At 36.8% G+C, this 18,789-nt stretch overlaps 1 protein-coding gene across 2 annotated transcripts; it reads right to left on the minus strand.

Moving 5' to 3' along the window:
- Positions 1–271: 271 nt before the first annotated feature.
- a2m2e (alpha-2-macroglobulin 2, member e) lies at positions 272–18,789 on the minus strand. Of its 2 annotated transcripts, NM_001139479.2 has the most exons (34): positions 18,685–18,789; positions 17,711–17,891; positions 17,444–17,600; positions 11,640–11,692; positions 11,537–11,557; positions 11,235–11,400; positions 11,048–11,132; positions 10,798–10,903; positions 10,576–10,696; positions 10,375–10,484; positions 10,119–10,289; positions 9,798–10,031; positions 9,500–9,715; positions 9,271–9,420; positions 8,951–9,076; positions 7,775–7,862; positions 7,272–7,413; positions 4,655–4,880; positions 4,458–4,584; positions 4,259–4,380; positions 4,127–4,178; positions 3,571–3,654; positions 3,134–3,310; positions 2,928–3,003; positions 2,689–2,845; positions 2,362–2,436; positions 2,118–2,280; positions 1,842–2,035; positions 1,558–1,770; positions 1,340–1,458; positions 1,024–1,105; positions 854–937; positions 642–747; positions 276–522 (listed from the first exon to the last, which is right to left on the minus strand). In NM_001139479.2, the coding sequence occupies exons 1-34, from the start codon at positions 18,768–18,770 to the stop codon at positions 464–466; spliced, it is 4,329 nt and encodes a 1,442-aa protein (NP_001132951.1). In that variant the 5' UTR covers positions 18,771–18,789; the 3' UTR covers positions 276–463. The 2 variants fall into 2 exon arrangements, with proteins under 2 accessions (XP_073778726.1, NP_001132951.1); XM_073922625.1 differs by lacking the exon at positions 11,537–11,557 and having other exon boundaries at positions 272–522; positions 11,624–11,692.

Consider the following 18,789-nt stretch of genomic DNA (forward strand, 5'->3'; position numbering starts at 1 on the left):
AAGGTTACTATAGTTAACATCTAATGATTTGGTGGAGAAGTGATTTGCCACATGTTATCAGATCATATTTGCTCATAATTTGGCTGTTGTTGGTTTAATTCAATTAATTAAAAGGATAAGTTACAGTACATATTCAAAGTCATAAATGATCATCTAATACTATGATGAAACATTTCAAAATATTCAATCATAAAACATCTAATTCTGAAAGGAGATTCTAAAATAACATGTAGCTTCTAGACAAACAAAGACTCAACCAGCTCGCCATAACTTGGGTTCAACACTTTTAATAATCATGTTAAATCATGATGTAATATTTTTTGTGTGTGTGTGATTTAATAAATCAGTTTCTTAAGATATGATGGGTTGGGTTGATAGGTGGGAATTAATTTGCCCAGAATATAGAAAAACTATTTAATATTAAACAAATAAATGCTTAAACATGTTTCACCACTGAAAAATATTAATTGATGTTCTTCAGTGCTTCACAGTGGAAGGAGTATTCAATCTCTGATTGATCACCTGAAGGAAATGGAGGATGTAATCATTTATATCACAGTACACTTACACGTTAAATAAATCTAAATAAATATTCCATCGCATGATAAAAAAATATTCAGCAAAAGCATAAATCATCTTACTTGTTTGGTAGTAATCATACACTTTGACCACAGCTGGCTTAAGATTCTTAACTTGTAGAACCTGTTTCATTTGTATCTGGTAATTCATTGCAACATTTTTAGAGATCTGCAGGAGAACACAACCTTATCAGTTACTGACAAAATGGATTTATTATATTTGATTGAACCAAAATGACATAAAATCAACCATTTGAATGTTACTGTTCTCTCACCTCCTTCAGATACACAATGACATGGTCATCTTTGGAATCGACCCGCTCCACAAGTGATACATATGTTCCTGAAGAAGTGCCAAGCTGTAAGAAAAAAAGAGCAGGTCAGTTAAAGTATTAACACTGACGTCTAGAGATTTTATTTCTGCTTGATGTATCATCAAACACACCGCAGATGTATCAGCTGTGAATCCAGATAACAGTTTAATGTCTACAATGGCCATGTTAGTCTTTTCCTCTGGCCCATCGTATCTGGAAATCAGCAAATGGAAATGATTAGATAAAAGCTTTTAATGTCATAAAAGTGTTCAAAAAGTAGTTGGCGATTCATTCCGCTGTAGCGACCCCTGATAAATCAGGGACCAAGCCAAAAGGAAAATCAATGAATGATTGAATGGATGAAAATTAGAAATAAGCAACAGTCATGTTCAATATCAATCATTATCATACTCTAGTATTGTGGATTACTTTCAGGTCAATTCTTACTTGACAGTGAAGTCGAAGATGAAATTTTGTCCCAGTGCTTCACAATCTCCTTCAATCTTAGCATCAATGCTCAATGTTTTAGCTTCAGTAGGAGTGGGAATGTTGTAAAACTGAGCTATCTGAGTCAAAACAGATAAAATGTTCATAAACAATCTCAAAGTAGAATAACCCCAAAATGCAAAGAGAAAAGGTGAGTAAATGAAGGTGAAACTGCAGACCTGCACAGACACACAGGCTGAGCCCTTGACTTCAATGCTGTATTTGCCCGGCACATTGGCCAGCTGCTTCTCCTGGTACAGTAACTTGTTGTCCTGATTGACATCAAAGTGGTGAGAGTCTCCTGCTGACTGTACAGTCACTGTGCTGGAGCCGTCAGAGCTGAACACTTTGGTGGCGTACAAAGACAGAGCCTGAAGAGCCACCACTGTGTCCTGGGAAAGAAATGAGTTCAGTCATGTGACAATTTTAGCCATTCAGCAATAATGTGTTTGATTTGAGCAACCTGTGTGGAGGAGAATCCTCCATAGGCATTCTGCTGCTTCACAAGCCAGCTGACAATCCTGTTAGCAAAGCCCAGATCAGCTGTAGTGAGTGAATCTGCAGTGAGAACAGCTAGCAGCACATATGAGCTGATCTCCACATCCAGAGAAGCAGAGTCATCAGCAGATGCAGACCGAGACCAGTGGACAAGAGGACCTTTAGGACACAAAAGACAAATCAACCAGCAGGACAAAAGCAACAGTGCAGTGCAGAAAGTCATCAGAAAGCAATCTCTTACCATCTGAAATAGCAAGATCCTCCAGTTTGTTGAAAAGCTGCTGTCGAGTGTTGGTGTCTCTAGCCAGACTGAAAGTGTAGGCCAGCAGAGCAGTGGTGTAAGTGTTTTTGACTTCCTCGATGACAGACCTCAAGCATGACAAACCTTTAGTGATGACAGGATCCTGAAACACAAACAGACAAACAGATGCTGCGAGTGTCATTTTACTAAGAGTTTATACTGATTTTCCTGATGATGAACTTACTGTGACAGGAGTTTCCAGTTCAAGCAGTGATGCAGTAATGTAGGCCGTCATGGTCACATTATCATTCACTCCACCCTATGATAAAGGACAATTTGGGGTAAGGCAACACAATCAATACATTTATGTTCATTTAGACACACATTTATATTGGCTTGACAAATCCTAAATGTTTGAAAGAGAAAAGTTTAAAAGTAAAAGTAAAGTTTCCTAGTTACTAGATTTCTTTCTAGATGTTTGCTATAGTGATAGATAGATAGATAGATAGATAGATAGATAGATAGATAGATAGATAGATAGATAGATAGATAGATAGATAGATAGACAAACCTTCATTCTGTTGTTAAACAGTCTTCCCTGTTGGATAAAACAGCCGTCTGAATCCCGTCTGCTTATTAACCAATCCTTTGCACTCTGAATAATTTGTGGATCAATAAATGTGTATTTTTGAGCTTTGCCAAAAGACCTCAGGACAAAGGCAGTCAACCTGGTGGTGTGGAAGATTTAATAATTTAGAATATTTCCTTGATGTTAATTTTGCTTTAACAAAAGAGTGAAACTATATATACCATGTGTTCCCATCACCATAACCAAATGTGCTGTAAGCCCCATCAAAATGCTTGTAGTTCAGTTGTCTCTGGTATCCTGTTTAGTGGCATAATGGTTAATGCTTGTTAATGTTAGAGCAGATTGTGTCTGACATTCAGCTGTGTTGAGAAATAAACAAATAATTTTTCCATCTCAGTAGTTTCTTATCATGACTGATGTGTCTCACCACTCTTAAGGAAGCTGCTGGCTTTCTCTCGGATGGCTGATGTGAGCTGCTTTGTGTTCTCCAGATACTGCAGAATGTAAATATTGGGAGAAAGAACAGCCATGTTTTGTTCTCCACAGCCGTACGGCATCCGTAATAATCCATGAAGATTCTGCAGTGCTCGACCCAATATGTCTCCTGCAAACCAAACACATTTTAGAAATCCAAACACAAGCTCCTCTTTCTGTATGTAAATGCAATAGTAACTGGATGCAGCATTTATGATGCAAGCTGAGATTGCATTTCTCAGAGATGCAGTGTCGGACGCAATGCACTTAATGGAGCTAGTGATGCCACTTTGATGTGTAGGTATAGGTAAGTCCATTAAAAATCATTGCATGCAGCTCAGATTGCATCTGCACCAGGTCTGCATCCAGACGCCTCTCCGTAAATGTTACCAATGACTGAAACTGAGGATTTTGCTGATCCCTCTATCACATCTTTAGGCAGAGTAAGATCCACTTTCTCTGAGAGACTGTCACCTGTCAATCAGAGGCAGAGACGCACGCATCAGTCATCAGGAGTGTAATATTTCAAAATAAAATTTAGTTTCAATCACTTCCACTTATTTCATTTCACAAGTTCCAATAATGAGTAAGAGGAGCCACAATCAGAAATTATTCTGTTTTAACCACACGGGTAAGAGAGAAAAGCATCAGCAGTTTTAAAATGAGATTTTTCAGTATTGTCACATATTGTAGACGTGATAATATTATGATAACATGGTTCCTCCAAATAGAGTAGTCCTTAAATTAAATGTGTGTTCTCAATATGTAGTTTTGATACTGCATGCTAATTTACTCATTTGTGCAGAATCTGAATTCCTTGAGGCAACATTTGTATTAATTGGATAAAAAACTTCTCTGCTTGATTGAAAAATTAAATGCAAGCAAAATGTTTTCTGCATTATGAGTGCTTTTACACCAAAATATCTGACCAATTTATGGAACCCACCCTTTGGACACAGTAACCAGCTGTTGGTCTCTGTCTTTTCAATTCCTTCAGCCTGCAGCATAAAAATAACAACACAAACAACATTAGGATCAATGGTAGATGATGTCTGAGAGCTGTTTGATGTGAACTGACCTGTACAAGCAGACTTCGTGTGACGATGTCAATGCGTCCTCGCTCTGGCACACTCACAATCTCATTGTCACACACAGTCTGGGACGCCTCTGCCTCTGCACTGACTGTAACATTCACCACTCCTGCAACACAAGACATGTATGTGAAGATACAGCAGACTCAAACACTGAGAAACTATGATTCAGACTGGACAAGTCACCAAGAACAGAAGGAGTGAGGATCCATTTAAAGGTTTTTCTTCCATTAGCACAGAGACAGGATGAATACTGATCATCAGAGGAGGCTTTGAGAGTGTAGTCTGAGGAAGGAGCTGGACTCACTTTAACCTGTCAATCAAGCACATGTGATGAGTGGAATATTTGATCTGATTGGATCAGACTGAGTCTGAAATCTCACCATGATGCACTTGGATAGATAGTTGAAGACAGTGGCCTTGAGCTCAAAGATCTCTCCACGTATGATGGAGTAAGGTAGAGAGAGCTCCAGGAAGAAGGGCTGGAAAACTGTCAGCTGAGCAGGAGGAGCCAAACCCAGACCTGTGGAGGACAGACAGAAGGCCTCTGTTTCCCAAGTCGTGATGGTGTCAGGAACTGTAACAGGAACCTCAGCTGATCCAGAGTCTCTGTGGTGCAATAATAACAATAAGCCTGACTGATTCCTACTCAACAATTGAGCAAAAATTGGTTACATATGTAAGTCTGGAATTTGAGGGATTTTGAATCATCTGCATTCTGTCTTGGCAGGAGCCTCTTTTTGATTGTCAGAGTGTATAAATCTGCAAACTACAAACCATTTTTTTTTGTGTGTGTACAGCCATTTTATGTTTTGTGCAATTATGATACCAAGTCAATCCTCTTCAGACACTTTTATGTCACAGCAACAACAATATTGGACTATATGCATGTAAGGTTTATGCAAAAACAAGACAAAATGAAAAACAAAAAACTTCTTATTTATCAACTAATCCATCAATCAAAACATGTCACAGCCACGAATCTCTCCCTCAAAAAACTTTTAACAAGAATTGTGAGCAGAGCAGGCAGGACTCAGGATTCAGGATTAGTAAATACTGTACAATCTGTTATGACTCCATTTCATGCTACTTTTAGGAGAGGCCTATTGAATTAATTCACAAACTGGCTGTGAAAGAGCTCTTCATTATGCCACTGGACGGGTTGGCAGTGACCATAACAAAGATGCAAGCACCTTGAACAGTGTAGCAGCCAGCTACCCTTACAATGATCTGCTGGGGATAGTTTCCAAACAGGAACTCCTAGGGAAGATATTGCAAATAATGTAGGAAATGCTGACAGCAATATAGAGTATGAGAAGGCCAGGACTTCAGATTAGTCTGTCAGTTGATAGATAAAATAAAGCAGCGTATTTCTCCAGCATAGTTTTCCCATTTCCTCTAGGTGCCAAAATGAAGATGATGCATTGAAGATACAGTGCATCCGGTAAGTATTCATGGCGTTTCCCTTTTTCCCCACATTTTTTTATGTTACAGCCTGGATTAAATTCATTTATTTCCTTAAAGTTTTTACACACAATACCCCATAATGTCAACAAGGACAAAATATATTTTTTAATTGTTGCAAATTGACTAAAAAAAAAACTTTCCACTGATCATTCATAAGATGTTTCAGCAGCTTAACTCACCTATAGTGGTATATTTAGTTGATTGGACATGATTTGAAAAGACATACACCTGTCTATATAAAGTCCCAGGGTTGGCAGTTCATGTCAAAGCACACACCAAGCATGAAGACAAAGGAATTGTCTGTAGACCTCTAGGACAGAATTGCCTCGAGGCGCAAGGCTGGAGAACATTACAGAAAAATTTCTGCTGCTCTGTTCCAATGAGCACAGTGGCCTCCATCATCCGTAAGCGGAAGATGTTTGGCACCACCAGCACTTTTCCTAGAGCTGGCTGGCCATCTAAACTGAGTGATCGGGAGGAAAGGGCCTTGGTCAGAGAGGTGATCAATAACTCGATGGTCACTCTGTCTGAGCTACATCAATCTTCTGTGGAGAAAGGAGAACCTTACAGAAGGACAACCATCTGTGCAACAATCCACCAATCAGGCATGTATGGTAGAGAGGCCAAATGGAAGCCACTCCCCGCCTGGAATTTGCCAAAAGGCATCTAACAGACTCTCAGATCATAGGAAACAAAATTCTCTGGAATGATGAGACTAAAACTGAACTTTTTGGAGTGAATGCCTGGGGTTACGTTTGGAGAAAACCAGGTACCGCTCATCACCAGGCTAATACCATCCCTACAGTGAAGCATGGTGAAGGCAGCATCATGTTTTGGGGATGTTTTTCAGCAGCAGGAACTGGAAGACTAGTCAGGATAAGAGGAAAGATGAATGCAGCAATGTACAGGGACATCCTGAATGAAAACCTGCTTCAGAGTGCTCTTGACCTCAGGCTGGGGCAGGACAGTGGCCCAAAGCACACCAAGAAAATATCAATGGAGTGGCTTCACAACAGCTCAGTGAATGTCCTTGAGTGGCCTAGCCAGAGCCCAGACCTAAACCTTATTGAACATCTGGGGAGATCAGAAAATGGCTGTACATCGTTGCTTCCCATCAAACCTGATAGAGCTTGAGAGGTACTGCAAAGAGGAATGGGCAAAAATTCCCAAAGACTGGTGTGCCAAGCGTGGCATCATATGCAAAAAGACTTGAGGCTGTAATTGCTGCCAAAGGTGCATCAACAAAGTATTGAGCAAAGGCTGCACATGTGATTATGCACTTGTGATTTTGCACATGTGATTTTTCAGTTTTTTTATTTTTAATAAATTTGCAACAATTTCAAAAAATCTTTTTTTTTTTCACATTTTCATTATGGGGTATTGAATAGAATTTATTGATGAAATAAATTAATTAAATCTATTTTGGAATAAGGCTGTAACATAAAAAAAATTTGTAAAACGTGAAGCGCTATGAATAGTTTCTGATGCACTGCATACGTTAATGGCAAAATGCACCAGTTATGTTTCACATACCCCACTTCAGCAAGCTCCCAGATCCATGTTTCTGGAAAGACTGTCCTAATTGTCACTGATGGAGAATTTCCAACCGGTCCATCAACGCCAGCCATTCCTAGAGCAAACATCACTGGTACTGGTCTATGGTCAGGATACATCACTGAAAAAAGTAATATTTGGCATTAAGTGACAGGTATGTGTAACATATCAAAATAATCAAATCCATGTATTGTCATAGAAATAAAATCAAATAGGAGGCAAACAACACAAATTGTTTAATGCAGATTTTAATTGATACATTTAAATTTATTTAAAGTTTTACATTTATGTTAGTGTTGTAAGTCTTTTCAATGATATTTAATGTTTGTTTAATAACACTGAGTTAAAGTTAGAAACTCCTAAAACATGATTACAACTGAAACTGGGCAAGGACATTTTATGTCTTTCTTTAAAATACACTTTAAAACAAACAATGCTATATTTGATTGTTAAAGCGTACACAGGAATAACAGTACATATACCTAAATTTTTGTGATAAGTCAAGCCTCTGTATGAAAGACAATCAGGGACTCGCACAGCCAAATTTGTTGCCATTTTCAGCCCCACACTCTGTCAAGGGATAAACAAAGTTCAGTTTAATTGAAATACAGAATAAAGACGAGGGCTTTTCAATCAAATGAGCAGGATGCCCTTCTGGATCTTTCACTTATTTTGAAGGCTACTGACTACACTAGACAATAAATTGCATCACCAGGCTATTCACTTTTCCAGCAGAGTTTCACGTAATTTTGGGTGTTTCCTCTTCAATTGCTCGACTTTAACTGCAGTTCAGCAGCTTAACTTTTACTCATGAACATTTCATTCATGCTCCTGTGACAAACTAGGGTATTTGACGCGAAAATGAAGGAATGGTGAAAGAGTGTTGCTTTTATTGATACCAGACTTCTAATAGAAAGAAAGAAAACAGCATTTCGTGATGTGTGTGTGCATTCCTTTACTGACAGCCGAGTGTGTAGATCTTGTCACAAAATGCGGTGAAAAGTCCTTCATGACGTAATAGTTTGACGGCGGTGTTTACTTTAATAATGCCACTAATATATGCATACTCCACACGTCTTTATTCCATTTCTGTTTAGGTCAGTTATGACTTTAGTCAGATTAGGGTGATCAAAAATCGATGTTGACATTGTGAACTCTTAATCTGAGTATTGTCTTAATCATATTTAAATCTTAAAATAGTATTGTGGCCTATGTGAACATACTCAATGTTCGACTCACAAATCACACCGTTAGGGCTCTGCGAACTTGGATTTGCGAAGCAGCATTTTCTGTATGTACATACATCAAAAGCAAGTAGACTATGGCTCACGCTTGACAGTGGAAGATGATTTGCGGTTTGTCGTGTCAGGAATCTGACCACAGATTAGCATGTTGTCCTCACAGAAAAAGACTCAGCCATCACACAGAATCACATTATCTGTATATGTATGTTTCAATGTAATTATGCACTTTAAATGCAGCAAGTAGTATGTGACTAATGTTTATACAATTGTTTGTTTTTTGGGGGGTGGGGGGGGGGGGGGGGTTGTGTGCACGAACGAGTGAAACTGGACAAACTTGGGGGGCGTGTGTCCATTAAGTTTGAAAAACCTTTATCTTTGGCACTGTCACATATATGTATGTAATCCACCTGTTACCTTTAAGGTTTCATAGGTGTTGTCTGTCAGCACAGATCGACGAGGTCTTACATACAGACATGCCTGCTCATCTTCAACACTGTAAGGATAATATGACACCGACTGAACTGGCAGCAGGTTGAAAATCTGCAATGAGACCACATTCACACACAGTCAGTCAGATTACTAATTCTTTCATGGACTTTCAAAAAACTGAATATCAGATGATGGATTACAGCAGACACATCTAAATGTAGTCTTTTTTTTCACAAGATTCATACTGTAGATTCCTAAGACAAAGACACACTTTTTAAAAGTATTGAATCTTAAAGCATCTACACCTTGTCAGCATCCAGACGTTTTCCTGACTCCAGGATCAGGACGCTCTGATCTACAGCACTGAGGCCACACAGTGAACCAGGCTGAGCTGAGAGCTGGAGAGTGTTTTTCTCACCAGGAACTGCTTTAGCAGGAGAAAACTGCAGAGACACCTGTGATGATGGGGAAATGGGGTTTATTTTAGGATTCAAACAGACACAGAGATTATTTTTAACCAGCTGCAATACATACCTTATTACCAAAACATTTTTCAGTGTCTAATCTTTTGTTAGCAGCAATAACGTTTTCACTGGGCAGAACACAGTATGCCAGAATCTGCACTACAGGAGCCACATCTGCACCAACAGACAGTTTGAAGGACATTGTGCCACTTGCTAATCCATTAGAAGAAGACTTCACTTCAACCTTCTCAAATCCATGATGAACAATCACTCCTCTGGACAAGACCTGAAACAGACAGACGACACTCTGATAAACAAAATTGCAAAGAATAAAAGCCATCACTGTACGAATTAGCACATGTACTCACCATATAGACAATGTCAGTACTGAAGTCTTCAACAGTCTCGCCAACAAAATAATACTTGACAGTGGCTGTAATCTCAGTGCCACACTTTAATGGCTGCTCAATATCTTCTATAATCAGTTCACTTAATGTTGGGGAGTACACAGTGGCGATCCGGAAGAGCTGAACAGTTTTTTTATCTGTAGAGAAGTAAGGTGTTTTGTAGCCATAATAACGGGTATCTGGATACACATTTGCCTGGAAAGATTCAGAAATGAGTTGACTGTTGCTACTAAACCCTTCATGGAACATTAACTAAAACTAGATGAATACAAACTCTCTTACAATCAGAGAAATGTCTTTTTTAGAAAGACTAGATGTATTAAGAGAGAAGCTGGCCAGTCCATCACTGTCTGTAGTGAGATTTAGGAGCAGTTTGGAGGACCAGTTTTCACCTTCTAAAAGATAAACCTCTTTGTTTGGAATTGGAGCATCCTTAAAATCGGAAAGTTTGATCTGTTGAAAATAAGAATGTGATCAGGGATATAATCAGGAAAATGTATATTTTTGCATACATTATTGGCATAAATTTCAGACTTACTTTTCCTTCTATGACTGATCCAGGTTCATATGTTTTGGGCAGGTCAATCAGTGTGATTTTGCCAATTTCATACGTGAGATGTACAGATTCAGATTTTGTCATGGTGATCTCTGTAATAGTAAAATATTCATATGTATAATAAATTTAAAAATTAGAAAGTCAATAAAATCAGATAAAGATTTGATCAACCCAACAGCTCACCCGTTCCTTCTTCTGTAACCACTGCCTCAACATGAAGAGAATCCTTTAAGTTATCTTTTAGTGTGGAGTTCAATATCATTGATAAACCGAAGTTATGGATGGCACAGCCAGTCTTTGTTATCTAATTGTAATAAATAATAAAACATTTGCATATTAGCTGAAGCGTGATTTAAATGAATAGAAGAAGGAAAAATGTTGTGTAGTGCAGTTCAGCTAACATACCTCAAGGGTTTCCTCTAAACACAATGGAAAGAAAATAATGTAGGGCAAAGGATTACGGCACACTTTTACCCATGATTTACCAGGCACAGGTTGTCCATAAGTGTATCTGTAAAGTGAAAATGTTCAAGCAACTGATCAAACCCAGGATTAAGTACAATAAATAATATTCTATGATAATTGACCCCAGAGAATGCACTCAACAGTTAAAGTAACACAATTTGACTATAAAGAAGAGAAATAAATGACTCACTTTGCGCAAACCTCAATTAACAGTTCCTCCTCAACAACACTCACTGTCTTTGGTTTTTTTACTGTAACTTCAAACTTAGGCAAAACTAGAAATCAAGACAGTTAGTATTACAATAACTTAATAAACAACAATATAATTTGAATTCTGTGACATGACACACACCAAGCTATTCCCTTTTATGACTTACCGTATTTTTTCACCTGAAAATAATGTGAGCTCATCCTTTCTCCAATAAAAGCCTTTAGTTTGTATGCGCCTTCACGACATTCTGGGTTTAATTCATATGAGCGCTGCAAAATCCACCTTGTTGAGGAAACATTTGTCCATTGACCAATCCTGTTATCTTGACTGTCCTGTTTAATACCAAAAACACAATCCATTTAGTCACACAGTCAACAAAACATCTTGACCATTAATGAAGAGATATATGGTTTTTCAAAGCACAGTAAAGGCTTTGTAATGACTGTAGAGAATATCTTATGTTCTTACCTCAAGCACGATAATACTGTACTGGAAAAGAGATAAAAAAACTAGTTCAATAATTTATAACAGATTTTCAGAGGATTTAAATCCAACATAAAACACGTCATACCTGCTGATCAACAGGTGCAAAGTTTGTATCCATGGTAACAACTCTGAAGTTCACTTTGAAAACATAAAAATATGTTATAGCCAATTTCCCAAGTAATGTACATTAAAAAGAAGTCGTTACAGTGGAGAAAAAAGTAGTCAACATGTCATGTTTTTTTTTTTAGGAAAAAAATATTCTAAAGGAGCTGTTGCCATGAAATTGAAGCAGATTTTGGTAAAAACCCAAACAATACATCATCATCATTTTCATCCACTTATCCGTGGCCGGGTCGCGGGGGCAGCAGTCTTTGGAGAACTTCAGGCTTCCTTCTCACCAAACACTTCCTCCAGCTCTTCTAGGAGGATTCCAAGGTTTTCCCAAGCCAGCCAAGAGACAAAGTCCCTCCAGCATGTCCTGGGTCTTCCCCGTGGCCTCCTCTCGGTGGGACATGCCTGGAACACCTCCTTAGGTATGTGTTCAGAAGGCATCCTAAACAGATGCCTGAGCCACCTCAGCTGACTTCTCTAGATGTGCTGGAGCAGCGGCTCTACTCTGAGCTCCTGCCGGGTGACAGAGCTTCTCACCCTATCTGTAAGAGTGCGCCCTGCAACCCTGCGAAGGAAACTCATTTCAGCCAATTGTATCCGAGATCTTGTCCTTTCGGTCATGACCCAAAGCTCCTAAACCATAGATGAGAGTAGGAATGTAGATTGACTGGTAAATCGAGAGCTTTGCCTTTCGTCTCAGCTCCTTCTTTACCAAAACAGACAGTACATGGACCACATTACTGCTGCCGCTGCACCGATCCACCTGTCAATCTCACACTCCATCCTTCCATTACTTGTGAACAAAACCCCAATATACAGTACTTGAACTCCTCCACCTGGGGTAAGGACCCTCCTCCAACCTGAAGATGGCAAACCACCTTTTTCTGGTGGAGCACCATGACCTCGGAGGTGCTGATTCTCATCCCAGCTGCGTCACACTGAAGGTCCGTGTTTGATGAAGTCAACAGAACAACATCGTCTGCAAATAACAGAGATGAAATCCTGTAGTCCCTGAACCGGCCGACTTCCAGCCCAAAGCTGCGCTTTAAAGTTCTGTCCATAAAAATTATGAACAGAATTGGGGACAAAGAGCCGCCCTGCCAAAGCCCAACATGCACTCCCAGGTGAAAAAAAGTGCACTAAAATACACTTATTTAAGTATACTTAGTACACTTTTCAGTAATGTACTAAAAGTGCTCTATTTTCGAACACTAATTTTGTACTTAATGTACTAAAAGATAGTATTAAGTATATGTTAAGATAAACTTAATACCATCTAATTTTTCTCAACTGTGCTATTTTGAGACACCCTGAAATTGAACTAAAATGTGCTTTTAACATACTATATCTGTATTTAAAAAATATGTTTAGTTACAACTAAAAATACACTTGAACCCTAATTTTAAACATTTATAAATATATTTAAGAATAGCTTAAAGCATAATAGTAATATATTTAAAGAATATACAAAATGTGAAAGCAGTGTGCTATTATACACTTTAAGTATACTTTGTACACTTTTCAGTAATGTACTAAAAGTGATCTATTTTCGCACTCTAATTTTGTACTTAATGTACTAAAAGATAGTATTAAATATATATTAAGATAAACTTAATACCATCTAAGGGTACTCAACTGTGCTATTTTGAGACACCCTGAAACTGAACTAAAAATACACTTGAACCCTAATTTTAAACATTTAAATATATTTATGACTAATTTAAAGTATAATTGTAATATATTAAATGAATATAAAAATTGTAAAAAAAAAAGTGTGCTAAATACTGTATTAAAAGTGCTTGATTTTCCCAAACTAATTTTGTATTTGTTGTACTAAAAATTAGTATTAAGTACATTAAGATAAACTTAAGTACATCCAAGTACTCAACTGTGCTATTATGAGACAAAATTAAGCTGATCTAAAATGTGCTTTTAACATTCTAAACATTTATTTAAAGAATATATTTTGAAGGGATCCCAGGTGAAAAAAATAAATAATTAAATGCAATTAAAATACACTTAAATACCCGCAAATACATTTTTAGTACATTGTTATTTTTTTGTGTTAAATAAAAGTTTGATGGTTTTACACTATAAATATACTAATTAAAAGTATGTTTATACTTCAGTAGGACTTTAGTACACTTGACAAAAGTATACCAAATACCAGTTATACTTTAGTGTACTACATAAAGTACACTACAGAAAAAAACATCCAAAACAGTTGTATTAGTGTAACCTGAGGAGTGACACAAACAACAGAGATAAGTTCCACGTGCAGGTTTAATCAGTGGTCAGGCAAGAAATGGTCAATACAGGTGCAAACAGACATACAAGGGAAGTCCAGAATCGTAGTCAAAGGATCAGGCGAGTGGTCAGAAGGCAGGCGGCAGACTAAGACACACGGGCTAACAAGGCTAGGGTCAAAACACAGGAAAACTAGACTAGAAAACACGTTGTTACTTTACAGTTAACAAGACTCGGCAATGTGAATGAGTGAGTGTGTTGGTTAAATAGTGTGGGCAATCAGTCTCTGACAATCCTCAGGTGGCGCGAGTGTAATCATTCTAGATGAGGAAGCATGTGTGAGTGTGAGCGGAGTGCATGTATGAAAATGTAGTCCAGAAATGGCGGAATTGTAGTCCATGGTTATTGTGAATGAAGTTATCGTGACAATTAATGTGTTTTTCAAAAGTGTGCTTTAAATGCTTTAAACATTAGTTGATTTTTAGTACACTGTTTACATACTAATCCTAAGTTTAAAATAAGTTAATATATAAAAAATCTATTAGTAATGTTTTGTAGTAGAAGTACATTTTCCCAAAAATTGTACTTAAGTACACTTAATGTGAATGCAATATTATCACTTTAATATTTAATATTAACACTTTAATAGATTTTGAGTGTTGTAATTTTAAGTTTATATTAAACTGACTTTATTAAAAATCTATTAGTAATGTATCGTAGTAGAAGTACATTATTTTATTTATATTTTTGTGTTCTCAGTTTTTGCTAAGTTTTTGTTCCCTCCCATAAGGTATTTTTGGACTTGTGGTTTATTGCACAAAAAGATTCAAATGTTTTGATGAAGCACAGATGCTGTTTTCTTTGTACACACAGTATCCCTTCAAAATATATTCTTTAAATAAATGTTTAGTATGTTAAAAACACATTTTAGATCAGCTTCATTTTGTCTCATATTAGCACAGTTGAGTACACTTAGATGTACTTAAGTTTATCTTAAAAAGTACTTAATAATAATTTTTAGTACATTAAATACAAATTTAGTTTGGGAAAATCAAGCACTTTTAATACAGTATTTAGCACACTTTTTTTTTTTTTTACAATTTGTATATTCTTTTAATATATTACTATTATACTTTAAATTAGTCATAAATATATTTAAATGTTTAAAATGAGGGTTCAAGTGTATTTCTAGTTGTAACTAAACATATATTTTTAAATACAGATATAGTATTTTAAAAGCACATTTTATTTCAGTTTCGGGGTGTCTCAAAATAGCACAGTTGAGTACACTTAGATGGTATTAAGTTTATCTTAACATATACTTAATACTATATTTTAGTACATTAAGTACAAAATTAGTGTGCGAAAATAGAGCACTTTTAGTACATTACTGAAAAATGTACTAAGTATACTTAAATAAAGTGCATTTTAGTGCACTTTTTTTTTTTTTTTTTACCTGGGATAGTGTGTGTACAAAGAAAACAGCATCTGTGCTTCATCAAAACACTGAGAACACAAAAATATAAATAAGATGCAACATTACAGCACAGATATGAAATGTAAAGACATTTTGGGAAAATGTACTTCTACTTAAAATTACTTAAAAACTTCAAATTACCACACTCAAAATCAATTTAAGTGTCAGTGATAATATTGCATTCACATTAAGTGTACTTAAGTACAACTTTTGGGAAAATGTACTTCTACTCCAATACATAACTAATAGATTTTTTATATACTAACTTATTTTAAACTTAGGATTAGTATGTAAACAGTGTACTAAAAATCGACTAATGTTTAAAGCATTTAAAGCACACTTTTGACACTAATAAAAGTCTTTTGGATGTTTTTTCTGCAGTGAACTTTATTGTAGTACACAAAAAAATTATTTAAGTTACTGGTATTTATACTTTTGTCAAGTGTACTAAAGTCCTACTGAAGTATAAACATACTTTTAATTAGTATATTTATAGTGTAAAACCATCAAACTTTTATTTAACGCATAAAAATAACAATGTACTAAAAATGTATTTGTGGGTATTTAAGTGTATTTTAGCTGCATTTAATTATATATTTTTTTCACCTGGGCTGAAAACAAGTCTGACTTAGTGCCAGCAATGCGAACCAAACTCCTACTCTGTTCATATATGGACCAGACAGCCCTTAACAAAGTGTCTCTGACCCAGTACTCCCACAGCATCGGCACAGCATGCCACGGGGGACACGGTTGAATGCCATCTCTAAGTCCACAAAACACATGTGGACTGGTTGGACATACTCCCATGAACCCTTTAGCACTCTCGTAAGGGTATAGAGCACACTGTACCAAAAAATACAAACAAAAATAAAACAAAACAAAATTGAAAAAATTGTGAAAACAGTGAACGATAAAATGACACAAGAATAATGTAATGAACTACTGAAATATTTATACTTAATATATAAAAGGCTTTTTTGGTGATGGCAGCTTAAAGACGCCTCTCAAATGGAGAACGAAGTCATGCATTACTGAGGTGTGCATTTAACAGAGCCTGCAGAGCCACCATCAAATGCGAGAGTCATTGCAAGGAGATCTGTTGACTCATACAACAAGTGGCCCATGTATTGAAAAAAGTCATCATTCTTCCTAAATGATCATGTAATGCCTTAATGCTCATACAGGATACAAAGTATGCAAAGATTGATTGGTTTTTTACTCCCATGAAGGATTGGCATCTTCTCATTTGATAATGTTATGAGTGCTCCTTGAGTATGCTTTTCCCTGGTACAGATGATGAACACATATGGGTGCTGCACAAGATGAGGGAGGAATGGGATACTGTTCTTCTGGCCATGCTGAACTGGTTTATCTAGCTGTGGTTTCTGGACATACTGGAGCTTACAAGAGCTCCCCATGCCCAGTTCTGTTATGATGACACCTGTTATGTGAAAGCACTGGAAATTGTATAGCACCCCACGCCAGAGATATGGAATTTGCATGTTTGTGATGGGCAGACATTGAATGTGTCACTGCGGGTTTTGGATACAGTTGCAGAAGCAAGAGCCCTATTTAAATCACGGGCTGTATGCTCTGAAGGTTTTGCTTAATAGTTTAAATGGGCACAAGGCATCTTAATTAAAGGTGTATGTGACTGTTAGTTAAACTTTTCACCCTAACATGGCAGCTAATTAGTATCTGTCTTATTACACTTTCTGACGCACTCTTTGACCAAAGTGCTCTTATTTAAGCAGTGCTTTACCTACACTCTTGTGTTTTCTCTCATTCTTATCTATTTTTTAAACTTATCTGGTTCTCTATTCTGTTTACAAGTTTGCAAATACATTTAACTGCTTACAACAAACTTGTAATATCTGCAGGGTTTTGTAACATGTGTATTTTTGACCCTGATGTCCTATACTGCTACTTCAGCTCATCGTATGATGATAACATGCTTTACTTAATGTATGTTACATCAGTTGTGGTCAGGGTAAGATGTCAGTGACACCAGGATTATTTACTAAAATTTAGACTTTGAAACATTCACAACTCACCAATCTGTCCAGGCATATAGATGGGTTTATCAGTCTGGATAAAGGTCAGAGGATCGTAAGATTTGAACATGACTTTTCTTTCCTCAGTCATCTTGAAGGACTCTCCCTGAAGTTCAACCTTGATTTTCTGCACTGATTCTGCTTCTGCTAGAGGGGCCTGATGAGAAATAATGTTTTGCGTTTACAACTTCTGCAACAGACAGCAACTTTTCTTCAAAAAAGCAAATGTTTACAATTGTATTAAATTCATTTTGTTTTGCAAAAGACCTTGAAGTTAAAGCAGCGGTGAAACTCTTGCTCAGCATTCTCCTGCAGCAGTAATGTGCTCTGGTTCCCATGAACCAGATATATGTTCATGACGAGACTTTCATTGGGCTTCAGAAGACTTGCACACAGTTTGGCCTCAGATCCTGACTCAATCACGGCAGGAAAAGTCACCATGAAAGATCTGATGTGAGATAATAATTGTTAATTAAACATGTTTCTTATGCATGCAGTAAGCCTATCAAACAGCAAAAATATACTGTGCAACACAGGTCAGTTATATAAATCCAAAAGAAATCAAGACATTCTACATATAGTGGCTGTTGATAAAGTCAGGATTGTCAGTGGACAGCCACACCAGAGGAAACTCCACACATCACCTCAGCCACTCACCTGGACTACACGTACCAGAATACTTTGCACCCACACATCTGATTCAGTTTATTTTAAACTCTGATTATTCACACAGCTCCAAGACATTACACACATTATATAAGCACCACTTCCACTCATGAGTGCTCATTTTTGTATGCACTCATAAATATTTAATTGTCTGTTTTTGTCTTTGTCTTGCCCAGTTTTGTTTTTATTGGATTTCGATTGTTTGTCTGCCTGTTAACCACCCTCCAATATAATAAAGCTGTGTTTGGAACTTCACCTCTTTTACCATCACCCCATTCATAACAACAGTAAAACAAAAAATAAAGTGGCATCAGTTTTTCCATTGAAAATTCCATTTAAAAGAGGATTTAAAAAAATAGTTTTAATAAATGTAAAGCATTTACTGTAACTCATTGCTATCATCATCATCATATTTTGATGAAAAAATTTTAAATAAAAATGTAATTTTTATTTTTTATATTATTCAAATATACACAATAAAAGGGACTAAGCCGAAGGAAAATGAATAAATGAAATAATGTACTCATTAGTAAATAACTGCCTTCCTCTAAGGAAACAAAAGTGTTAAAACTTACGGCTCTGCTGCTTGTCCATTGACACAGACGAAAAGGAAAAAGTTCAGGAGGAGCCCTTTCCAACAACAGCTAACATTCAGAGCCATGATGACGAGTGTCCAGGCC

This window comes from Danio rerio, chromosome 15 (assembly GCF_049306965.1).
Source record: "Danio rerio strain Tuebingen ecotype United States chromosome 15, GRCz12tu, whole genome shotgun sequence".
NCBI classification, from domain to species: Eukaryota; Metazoa; Chordata; class Actinopteri; order Cypriniformes; family Danionidae; genus Danio; species Danio rerio.